A 12,327-nucleotide genomic window follows, 5' to 3' on the forward strand; every position below is an offset into this window, starting at 1 on the left:
TTTTTTTTCAAAAATAAAAGTGTTAATAGAGACAGTGATTTTCTGTTGCTAGACCAGCAAATCACACTGGACCCAGAGATTATGAGGGCCGATACGAAAGCATTTTTGCTTTTATATGTTTTTTCTATGGTGTTCCTTTTTTAGATGCGTATGTTTAAGCAAGTTTGATTTCATTTGCGATGTAGGCCCGTAGAAGGGGAAGAAGGGGAAAAACTGCTTCCATCTAAAAACATGAAGGAGTGAGTAGGAGTTAGACTGTATCCTTCTCTTGCAGCCTGAGCCTGGCCAGCCCCCCTCTCCCCAGGGGGGATCATCTCTCTCTCCTCCATCCAGGAGGTTGAGCCTCGGCTTCCTTTAGCCTGGCCCAGAGCATCTTACACGTAATGAGGAGGCTCCTCTGTGGGAGCCCCCAAAAGCCAAGTGGGTGCTGCCTGAGGGCCCACTGAAGGCGGGAACAGGGAGAAAGGCCTCAAGCTGCACGTTTGAAAGTTGGGCCTTTGCTCCTGCTTTCTTTTCTTTCTTTCTTTTTTTTTTTTATTAGTTAGAACTCCCCAGGAAGGTTCTCAAGTCCCTTGACGTGAATGTCAGTGTTCAGCAGTTCCAGGTCTCCGACCTCATGCACGCTGTGTCAGTACTCCTGAGGAATGATGTTCACTGCACGTTTACGGTCCTTTAGGTCCAAGGTCGTAAGAAACACTTGAACTTGTTAGGCCTTGTGGATGCCCAAGTGACACGATCCCATTTTTCCAGAATGTCAACTTTTTCTTCTCCTTTTGGAAGGAAGTTACACGCTTGAGACTCTCGTCTCTCTTTGAGGGAGCATTTCTAGCTGGCGGGCCAGCCCGGGCCTGCGGATGTTTAAATGAGATGCTGGGAAGCCGGGCCTTGCTTCACCGCCGCCAAGGCCTGAACTCTCTCCCACTCCTTCCACGTCTAGGCTCTGGAGTGGATCCACGACAGCGGGGAGTTCTACCTCTCCACCCACACGTCCACGGGCTCAAGCATCCAGCACACCCAGGAGCTGCTGAAGGAGCATGAGGACTTCCAGATCACCGCCAAGGTGAGCCTGCGGCGGCCCCAGGCCTGAGTGGCTGCCAGGTGTTGCCCAGATAACCTCGAACCACGTGTGTGTGCACGCTCAGTCATGTCTGACTCTGTGTGATCCATGGACCGTAGCCACCGGGCTCCTATGTCCATGGGAGTCTGCAGGCAAGAATACTGGAGTGGGTTGCCATTTCCTTCTCCAGGGGATCTTCCCGACCCAGGGATTGAACCCACACAGGAGACTTCTTTACCATCTGAGCCACCAGGGAAGCCTATTTTGTATAAATAAGGTCTTAAAAATGTTGTTGAAGACGTGCCTTATAAAATGGAGGAACGGGTTGAGCCAGAGGGGCTGTTAGACCTTAATTCAGGGATGATTCTGAGCCCTTTTCATGCTGTCCCCACCTGTGCCTACATTTATCTGTTTCCTCTTGTTCCTCTGATTTTCTGGAAAGCCCTACAACATCCTTTATTTTTTCTTGCTTCTTGGTCCTTTTCGTTATTCTTCTCTTATTTTCATTCTGTTTTATTTCCCAAGGTATTTTCCAAGTACTTGCTATGTTTACGGAATGCTGGTGTTCCCAGCTTGACTTAGGCGGGTCCTGTGGGTGTTTCCTTTCCTTGTCTTAAGCAGTGAAAACTGTTACAGTAGCATCGCACCCGGATACAGTAGCATCATGCCTGGCTGTCTGGGTTTGATGGTTGGCACAGTTTATGTCAGTAGCTATTCATAGGCTTATACAACTGGAGGCATTTTCACTTCCCTGCAGAATTAAATACAACTCTATGGCATAGACAGCACGTATGACTATGAATTTTTAAGCAAGTATGTAAGAATTCACACATCGGCATGAATATTTTCTCAATTCAAATACATATTTGCAGGGCTAATTCCTTTTTTTAAAAACCACAAAACATTTTTGAGGTTTTTAGGCTTATCTTCTCAACTGGTGGTATTTTTGTTTTTCAGAGTTTTGAATATGCATTCTTTGTACAGTTTTCAGAAGCACCTCTGTTTTGGATGATTTTAAGGTTTTAGAAAAAGTTGGAAATAAGTTCAGATTTAAGAGTAGAAAATCAGTGGTCAAGCTGGGTAGCAATTGTGGTTAAAGAGTAGTCTTCCTGTAAGGTAAGAAGATTGATTTTCTCAGGTGGCCCTTAACTTGGCTTTGAGAACATATCAATGGGGAATTTTTAAATCATTTAGGATGACAACAGCTACTTTGTATCATGTCGACTTATACTTTTTCACACTTTCTGTAGCGATTTCTGACTTCCCGTTAATCTTCCCTGGGCATTGCTCCCCCGGGCCCCGCCCCCACCACAAGCTGTAAATTCATTTTTTCGTTCGGCCTCTGGATTCTGGGTTGTGGGAACCCACGGTCTCTGTTCTGGAGGAGCCCACAGTCCAGTGGGGCTCGGCGGGTAGCCTTGGTGTTCAGTGGGGGTTTACACCCAGAGGGGCCACGGGTGCTCCGAGGGGGCTCCCGCCTGCTCAGTTGAGGGGAGCTGGCCTTTGCTGCCTCTGCAGGTAAGCATCACGTCTTTGCCTTCGCTTCCTCTAGCTCCAGCACGGCTTTGGCTGTGTAATTGTTATTTTTTGTTAGTAATTGGATAATAAATACAGTTATTGTGTGCATTTGATGATTTTTATTTGTTTCTTGAGTATCCTTCGGTTATAAAGATACAAAGAAAATGCCTAAGATACCACTCAAGTAGATTGAAGTTTTGCTTCTTTGCCCCAACTTAAATCCCCGTGAATGCTGTGCTCTGCTGGCCGCATGTGCAGCCAGACAGCCGTTCTGCACAACTTGGGGGACGCACCCTGCACACAGGGGTGCGAATGCCACCATCTAGGACTGAGCATCGTGGTAGCTTTGTGCCACCAGTAGAGGCTGTACAAAGGGGCTTTCCCATTATTCCTAAATTTTCCTTTTCCTCAAACTTGGCTTGTGGTTTTTGGAAGAATGAGCAGTAAGAGGCATATTTTTGGCCCACATTTTGTAAAAAAAAAATAAACATCTAAAATCATAGGTGAAATTTGACCTTTTTATTTTCCAAATACACAGAGCTGTTTCATCTATTGGGTATACGGAATTCTTTTTGCTAAGAGGAACTCATGGATTTTGAAAAGAGCAACTCGCACTTTTTATTTTTTTTAGCATTTTTTTCTTTGGTTTCTGGCTACTTTTCTTTTTCATCAGACAACTCTCGCTGTGGTGCTGGGAGAAGTCATTTAGTTTTTCATGTTGAAGTAAGGCCCTTGCTCACCTGTCCCCCTCCGTCTTACTATCTCCTAAGAAGTCATTTTTCTCTTGTTATATAGAGAAACCTTCTTCTTGCTCTGACATGACATCTTCCAATCCAGTAGTTACATAATTAGTAATCTCACGTTTTCAGGGTTAATGGAAATAAAGCCTCGCCTCACCGTCTGATTAAGGCTCACCTTGATTCCTTGGCAACTCAAGGCAGCAGTTTCTCAGAATGCTTTGCACGCACCACCTGCATCCAGGCTCTGGGTGTTTCCTTAGAAGCAGATTTCAATCCTCACCAGGCACCGCACATACTGACCTGGACTCGCTGGGAGCGGGCCCTGACACACAGCATCTCTAACCATCTCCCCAGGTGGTTTTTATGCATGCTGAAGTTTGAGACCCGCTGCCTTAGGTTGACCTTCACAATCTTGTCACCTTCTCCCCACACGGCTCCCTGATTGCCAGTCTCCTGTGCCAGACACCTTCTTTGACCAGACAGTGTCCAAGACCATTGAATCTGCATCATTTCCGGGCTTCTGGTCACCTGAGGACACCACGAATGAGGCTCTTTTGAGTTTGTGGGCTTAAGCGTTCAGTCTGCCTTTATTTTTCTCTAGTCCCTTGATTATGCCTAAAGATGAAGTTGTTCGAATTATAACATTTGTACACTTTAAAAACAAAAATCTGCTTTCATAAAAATCTCTTTACAGAAGCAAGGAGGCTGCTGTGTCCTGCTGGTAAAGCAGAAGCAGGAGTTGTTAGAGGCACCAGGTGCCCAGCAGTGCTTATCATACGCATTCATGCAAAAAATGAAAGGGAGAAAATGACATGTATACATACAAATACTTGTTTGTATGTAATAAAGCTGGGAGGGATTGGGGGCAGGAGGAGAAGGGGACGACAGAGGATGAGATGGCTGGATGGCATCACTGACTCGATGGACGTGAGTCTCAGTGAACTCCGGGAGTTGGTGATGGACAGGGAGGCCTGGCGTGCTGCGCTTCATGGGGTCGCAAAGAGTCGGACACGACTGAGCGACTGATCTGATCTGATCATGCGCACAAAGCTGATAGAGGCAACAGGCCTATGTAGAGAAGACTTTTCACTTTGTGTCCTTCTGTGTCCTTTGAATTTTGAATTCTGTGAATTCAAATACACTTTGAACGTATACAAATTCAAGTACAGTTCAAATACAATACATGAATGCATTTAAAAAGTACAAATTAAAATAAAAATACAATATTATAAAAGGTTCATGGATTTGCAGATTCATTCTACTTAGTTTTGATCACACCATTCATTCTTTCAACAATTATTTATTGAGCCCCTACTGTGTACCATGAGCTACTCCCTGTGCTGAGCTCATGGATTGCATGTTCTGATCGGACAAACCAGCAGTAACTTGATGAATAAGTAAATGTATATACACGCATGTTAAACAATAAGAACAAAAGACAGCCATAGGGACAAGGGTTGCCATCTTTGATAGGCTGTGGTTGATTTCATCAAGAAGCCTTTGACTCTCTGATTAGCATTTTTTGTTTAAATGAAGTTTATACATGGAAGATTTATAGATCTACCAGGCTTTGCCTCTGGGAAATCTTGTGGTCTGCGTTGAGTTTCATAGAATCAGAATCAGCCTATTGGCGTCACATATAGACAACTAGTCTGTTTTGTGATGTATTTTCGACATATGTGAAAATCTTCCTTTGGTTTCTTGGTGGTTTTTGTTTTCTGTTTTAGTGTAGGCAAATTGTCTCTTTTTATCTTTACTTCTATGTCCCCACCACTTAAAACATGAAACCACTTTCTTAACCCCTTAAAGATACACGATTGGCCTTTAGACAACAAGGGTTTGAACCGTGTGGGTCCACTTATACTCAGATTTCTTTCGACAGGTAAGTACTACAGTAGTGCGTGATCCCAGTGAAGCCTAGGGTGTGGGCCACTTTGGGGCAGTGGTGTGAAAAGCGAGCCAGGAGGCAGTGCCCAAGCCCCTGAATTGTTGAAGGATAAGCTGTTTGCAGTGCCCTCCACTGATGTCATTCTGACATCAGGGGAATGTAAGGAATGCTTACCTGGTGGTAAAGCACCTTTCTATGATTTTCAGAAGGTTGGAAAACCTCCTCTAGGCAATTTGATTTTTTAAAAAATCCTGCATCAGTCATGTTAATTCTCTCTGATATTAAAATTTACTAATGTTTCTAATTTAAATCCCTTTTGGAATTTATGCTTCTAGGTCTGAAGCTTTGACTTCTTACCTCCTTGGTATATAATTAGGCTTGTCTTAACCAGAAAGGTATCATGCTGATAACAAGTCAGAAGGTTTGTTTGACAGGTATTTTCCTTTGAGCTCACTCTACATGAGTTCATTTCCACACAAGATGAAGGGCCCAGAAACTTTTAGAATGTTGTCAGTTTTGCTCAATTTCTCCAATAAACAAGTTTTATATAATTCACAATAGTGATTTTTTTTTTTTTCACAGAGACAGTAATGTCCCTTGAGTTCACTTTTCAAGTGGGTGTTTGTTTTTTTTTTTTTCTTGTATATTGCATAATTCTTGCCAGTTAAAAGTAATTACTGCACCAATTAAAGTTACAGGTGTATATACACTTGCGTAAAGGCCCTAATGGTAATTTATTATCTCAATAAATATTTGATAAATGTCCACCATGTACCAGACACAGAGAAGGCGTGTCAGATATTAATGAGCAAAACAAGCAAATGTCCCTGGGTACATTCTAACCAGGAGAGAGAAAGTGATCTTAACAAGTAAATTATACCTCCTTGGAGACTGATGCTACAGGGTGGAGCAGAGCAGATGGGGAGAAGGTGCCTGGGGCAGGGAGGTGAGCTGCAATTTTAAGAGAGTCAGGGAGGCCAGTTAAGAATGGCCTTTATTTGAGCAAAGACATGAAGGAACCACAGAGCTGTCCAGGGAACCAGCTTTCCAGGCCAAAGGGGCCGTGGTGCACAGAACTGAAGGCCAGCAAGCCTGGAGGGGCGCTGGGCAAGTTGGACCCTGTGGGAGAGCCCACGGGAGGCCCAGGGCGCTCATGTAGAGTCTAAGGCTGTTGACAACTGGCTCTGCAAGCTGCCTAGTGAATTCTGCTCAAAACTTTTATTGTACAAACTGAGATAGTTTATCCAGGTTTTGAACCCTGACCTTCTTCCTTTGGGGAATTTTTTAAAGTCAACTTCCTGAATGTTAGGCTTTCACCAGAAAGTCTTTATGACTTAACTGAGAAAAGCAGGTTCCATAGCAGAAGAGTAACTGGAATCATTTAACATGTCAGTGGGAATGTTGAAGGAAGCCGAAGCAGTGATAATGAATGAAGTGGTAACAACAAAGGATATAAATCTAGTGATAATAATAAGTGAAATAGTAAATGCAATGGATGTGACAAAAAAAATCTGTTGAAAAATCAGATTTGAGTTACTGCCATGTCTATATATATGTTTCTGCATATGTATTTAAATATACGTATGTGTGTGCATGCTTGGTCATATCTGCCTCTTTGCAACCCCATGGACTGTAGCCCGCCAGGCTCCTCTGTCCATGGGATTTCCCAGACAAGAATACTGGAGTGGGTTGCCGTTTCCTTCTCCAGGGGCTCTTCCTGATCCAGGGATCGAACCTACATCTCTTGTGTCTCCTGCATTAGTAGGCAGGTTCTTTACCATTAACCCACCAGCGAAGTCCATGTTATATATATATATAGAGAGAGAAGGAGGGACGGAGGGAGAACGCTTCTTTTATGGTTATCCTTAACTTTAAAAAGCAAGAGTTATTCTTCACTTAAAGATCTTTCCTGTGTGCACACGAAAAGTGAAAAAGTGAAAGTCGCTCAGTCGTGTCCACCTCTTTGTGACCCTATGGACTGTAGCCAACCATGGAATTCTGTCCATGGAGTTCTCCAGGCAAGAACACTGGAGTGGGTTGCCACTTCCTTCTCCAAATGTGTATATAAAATGAAATACATTTATTTCGGAGAGAGAGTTTTCACACAGGGAGCAAGTTTAAAATACCTCTGTGAAGACAGCTTCCCTGGTGGTGACTCCTCCTGCGTTATCTCCTGAGAATTAAAGAAGAAATGAGTGTGTGACATGGCGCTTCTTCAGGGGGTTGGTTAGGTGCCTGTGGGGTGGGGGAGATGCCTTGGCCCCACGGCCTCAGGAAAATCTCCGATGGCTGCTGCCCTGAACAGGCCTTCAGTCTAACTGGGGACGCAGAATAGAGAAGCATGAGGCAGAGGGTATCTGTCCCCTGTACCTGCAGCCTTCACAGGAGGAGGGTCGTGAACCACAGACACCACCCCGAGCCAGTCTCTGCTTGCTCAGTCTGCAGGGTCTGGGCGTCTGCCAGGTGAAGACACCGTCCAGAGCCCAGACTTTTCCTTCGAGGTCGTGAAAATGCCGTTCGTTGGGGAAAGAGGCAAACCAAGGGAGCCAGTCTGGGGACGGGGAGGTGAATTGGTGTGGATGCGGGGGTTCAGTCTGAGTGTCTCTCCCCAGCGGTCGTTTTCCTGTCCAGAGCTCAGAGAGTCGCAGGCCAGTTGCCACTGTGTTTCTGGCTGCCAGCAATTGGACGCATTTGCTTCACAATACTTTTCCTGTTGTTCTTTCGCAGCAAACCAAAGAGAGAGTGAAGCTATTGATACAGCTGGCCGACGGCTTTTGTGAAAAGGGGCATGCCCATGCGGCAGAAATAAAAAAATGTGTCACTGCCGTGGATAAGAGGTACAGAGACTTCTCTCTGCGGATGGAGAAATACAGGACCTCTTTGGAGAAAGCCCTAGGGATTTCTTCAGATTCCAACAAATCGGTAAATTGCTTTGTGCCAGCGGGATAAATTACCGTCTGCGTCTTTGTGTCCTGCTTGTTGATTTAATTAACAGAGGTGCACTGCCTCCCTTATTCCACAGAGCAAAAGTCTTCAGCTGGATATTGTTCCGGCCAGTATCCCCGGCTCAGAGGTGAAACTCCGAGACGCCGCCCATGAACTTAATGAGGAAAAGCGGAAATCTGCCCGCAGGAAAGAGTAAGCTAGCCTCGAAGAGCCCACCAGGATTCAGTGAGGAAGTGAAGGAAATGTCACTTGGACAAGCACGCTTGTTTCTGTGTGTGCTCTGAAACCAAACGGCGTGAATCCTTCTCGTTGCTCTGAATGTGCTTCGTGTTCACAGCAGCAGTGCCCACTGGGTGCACTGCGCCCACATCAGCTGATTTGGAAACAGTGTCTTGTTTTTATCCTGTGCCCCTGTCTCATGGGGTTGACAACTTGCTCTTCTATCATTTGTCATCAGTGGGTCATGAGTGATAATACTGGGGAGGAGAAATTAATAATACAAGTGCTGAAGTTTCAAAGTTGCCAATTAGTAAACTCTACTGAGTATTAATAGAGACCAAAGATGGCTCTAAACCAGTGGTTGTCAGTCGGGGCTAGCTTTGTTCCCCCCAGAGGGACATTGGGCAGTATGTGGAGGCATTTGGGTTGTCGACTAGTGGGGCGGGGGAAGCGCTACTGGCATCTTGGGGGCAGAGACCAGGAGTGCCGTTCAGCGTCCTGTAGTGCCCAGGCCAGCCCTCAGCAAAGCATCGTCCAGCCCCAAACATCAACGCTGCCAAGTTGAGAAACCCTGATCACTGGGTACCGTAGCAAAATTTTTTCCGAAATGTTTTTTTTTCTTTGACCTGGTGACTGGGCACTGTTAGTCTTCGACTCATTCTTGTTTTAATCTTCCAGAACACATCACTGGCTAAAGCTTTTAAAATCACCTTATTATTTCATAAACCCTAAAAGTGAATAGTTAAAATGAGCCTGTGTCCTGACTGTGAATTAAACTGGTCACTTCTCTTCCTCTGCTTTAAGGTTCATAATGGCTGAGCTAATTCAAACTGAAAAGGCTTACGTAAGAGACCTCCGGGAGTGTATGGATGTAAGTAAGTTTTTTTGCTTGTTTGTTTAGATGGGGTATATACAGTCTTGCTGTTTATTCTTGTATGTGCTCAGTCACTTCAGTCATGTCCAGCTCTTTGCAACCCAATGGACTGTAGCCCGCCAGGCTCCTCGGTCCACGGGAGATGGCCAGGGCTGTTTATTCTTACCTACTGAATTCTTAAACTGGTCGCCCGTTTCGTTGTTGTTTTTGAGATTGAAAGTGTGCACAGGCGGCCCTCTCTGCGTGTTTCTGCACTTCTGTGAAGTTCCAGGCATGTTTTCGCTCATTACAGAGATGATAACAGTGCTAATCCTCTCGTTTCATTTATCACATGACGGCCTGGCTGACATTCTCTCGGTAGAATTTTACAGCAGCTTCAGAGAGACACGCCTACCGATTACAACTAGCCGCTGATGCTCCGTAGTTTAACGAATGTTCCTCATACCTTGAGGAGCAGCTTAATCCCCATATTTGAAGCTGGGAGTATATTTAGAGTCTAAAAGAATAGACTGTATGCTCAAATATTAATAACAACTGAGATTTGTCTTAGTAATAGTTTCTCATGTTGTTTTGTAAGAGGCTTCATTCTTAAGATACATTTTTAGCTAGACATTAACTCTGGGTGTGTATTGACGGAGAGCAGAAGTAGCCGTTTCTTGGAGATGTGCTCAGGGCTTTTGTCCAACCCTCTCTGTTTCCCTCCCGGCCAGACCTACCTGTGGGAAATGACCAGCGGCGTGGAGGAGATCCCCCCGGGCATTGTAAACAAAGAGCTCATCATCTTCGGGAACATGCAGGAGATCTACGAGTTTCACAATAAGTGAGTGGCTTCATCTGTAGGGACCCTGTTAGCAACTCTAGAAGTCTAGGTACTATGCTGAAGTACCATGACAAATGCAAGTTTCCAGTCGAATACACATAGATTCCAGGGATCCTGTTGGAATTTGAAGGAAGCCTGCCAGTCTTGCTTCAAGGACAGACATTCTTGAGACTGTTTTTAACAGAGACTCGACTTTCTATTTGAATTCACTCTTTATAGAAACGAGATTTGGAAAGCCGAAGCCATTTTGTAGGCACACTGGCTGCTCTCGAGCCGTATCGTCAGCTGCCCCGTCAGTTACTTCTTAGGGTTCAAAGAAAGGACTGGCCTCCACGGGCTGCTGGCTGATGTTTTTGGTCTTTCCTAATAAGAAGGAGGAAGGAACTGAGGACAGAACAGATGCGTAGTGTGACCAAAGTAAAGTGCACTTGCCACTGGCCAGAGGAGGAGCATGATTTTATTTTTCAAGTCGAAAAAGGAGAGAAAAAAAAAAGGCAGCAGCAGCATCTTTAGGTGGAGTCTGTGCACCCCAAATCACCCGAGAAAGATGGTGCTGGGCCAGAGCCGGCAGGGTGTTCCTCGCTTCTCTGCCCCCCACCCCACCACCAGCAAAGACACGAAGACCTGACTGGTTCTCTGAACTGAGTATCCCCGAAACTATATCCTTTGCTACTAAACGTATCAGGCTTCCCAGGTGGCAGGAGTGGTAAAGAACCCTCCTGCCATAAGAGACAGCAGATTCGATCCCTGGATCAGGAAGATCCCCTGGAGAAGGACATGGCAACCCACTCCAGTATTCTTGCCCGGAGAATCCCATGGACAGAGGAGCCTGGGCTGCTACAGTCTTGGGGGTTGCAAAGAGTCAGACACAACAGAAGTGACTTAGCACGCATCTTCTGAACAGCTGGGGTAACGATTCTACTGGAAAGTATCTGAAAGTGAAAGGGAACGTCCCTCAGTTGTGTCTGACTCTATGGACTATAGAGTGCATGCAATTCTCCGGGCTAGAATACTGGGAGTGGATAGCTTTTCCCTTCTCCAGGGGATCTTCCCAACCCAGGGATTGAACCCAGGCCTCCCATATCATGAGCAGATTCTTTACCAGTTGAGCTACAAGGGAAGCCCAGAAAGTATCTGAAGGCTGAACTAATTAATTGTATGAAAGTCAAAGTAACTTACCCCAGTTCATAGCTCTTGCTGCACATTTTGTTAAACTAAAACCTAAATGATACAGTTTTCACTGCTTTTGATTAAAATGATGCAATTCAGACTTTGCCTAAATTCATGGTATGCTTGGTCTCGTTCCTGGCATGTCATCTCACTCGTAAAATGCTTTAGGACACCTTAATAATATTATACCGTTTTTACTCTCTGCAGCATATTCCTAAAAGAGCTGGAAAAATATGAGCAGTTGCCGGAGGACGTGGGACACTGCTTTGTAACCTGGGTAATGAAACCTCAGCAGCTTGTTGTATCACTACTGTTTGGTGGCTTTGGCGGACGTTAGAAGGAACGCTGTCCACTTCTCAAATGGCATCCTTTTCTCCTGGTGTCTGCAGACAGAAAAGCAGACTTTACCCCCAAAGAGTTATGTTCTCCAGCTAGTTATTACTGTGGAACTGACTTTCATTGGCAGTAGTGCTGGCTTGGTATAGAACGTTGAGTGAATATGCCAGGCCTCTGCATGGCCTTGGGGATTCCTATGTAACTATGAGTCCTGGTGACAGGCCCTGCTAAGTGTGATGCTCAGGTCTGCACCCTCTGTTGTAAGAAGAGAGGCTGGGGCTCCGTCCTGACTCGCTGGGCCAGGGGAGGTTTCTGGACGTGTGTCCTATCACAGGACATGTTTCTTATTTTAATGTCTTTCTTTAGAAATTTTCTTAAATTGGAGGCTTGAATTTCATTTACATATCCAGCTTCTTTTTACATAAAAAGTTTGTCATAATTTGACTTATTGCCATTTGAAAGGGATACTACTCTAATTTTCTTTTTGTTTATAGGCAGACAAGTTTCAGATGTATGTCACATATTGCAAAAATAAGCCTGATTCTACTCAGCTGATATTAGAGCATGCAGGATCCTACTTTGATGTAAGTAATAGATTACTAAAAAAAAAGCTGTGGTATTTTCTAAGTTGCTTTTGGTGTACATTAAATGTAGGTTGACTCATAACTTTCACCTAATTAGTTTGATATCATTTTTATCTATCAAAAGTGGAGTATTCTTATACTTATGGTTTTAAAATATTTTTCTATAGTATTGCAA

At 44.7% G+C, this 12,327-nt stretch overlaps 1 protein-coding gene across 12 annotated transcripts in view; it reads left to right on the forward strand.

Annotated features, from left to right (window-relative positions):
- TRIO (trio Rho guanine nucleotide exchange factor) overlaps positions 1 to 12,327 on the forward strand; it is a 363,061-nt gene that overhangs the window by 233,738 nt on the left and 116,996 nt on the right. For all 12 annotated transcript variants that reach the window (XR_015148618.1, XM_086361236.1, XM_086361240.1 and 9 more), the window contains 7 exons: positions 938 to 1,060; positions 7,931 to 8,125; positions 8,226 to 8,341; positions 9,173 to 9,239; positions 9,953 to 10,062; positions 11,440 to 11,509; positions 12,063 to 12,152. Coding sequence is in view for 11 of the 12 variants with exons in the window: in XM_086361236.1 (XP_086217362.1) it covers positions 938 to 1,060; positions 7,931 to 8,125; positions 8,226 to 8,341; positions 9,173 to 9,239; positions 9,953 to 10,062; positions 11,440 to 11,509; positions 12,063 to 12,152 (771 nt within the window). In the remaining variant the exon portion in view is untranslated. The remainder of the gene's footprint in view (positions 1 to 937; positions 1,061 to 7,930; positions 8,126 to 8,225; positions 8,342 to 9,172; positions 9,240 to 9,952; positions 10,063 to 11,439; positions 11,510 to 12,062; positions 12,153 to 12,327) is intronic.

The sequence above is a fragment of the Bos grunniens genome, chromosome 20 (assembly GCF_055505025.1).
Source record: "Bos grunniens cultivar Pamir isolate PY7600 chromosome 20, Bosgru_T2T1.0, whole genome shotgun sequence".
Classification (NCBI taxonomy): Eukaryota; Metazoa; Chordata; class Mammalia; order Artiodactyla; family Bovidae; genus Bos; species Bos grunniens.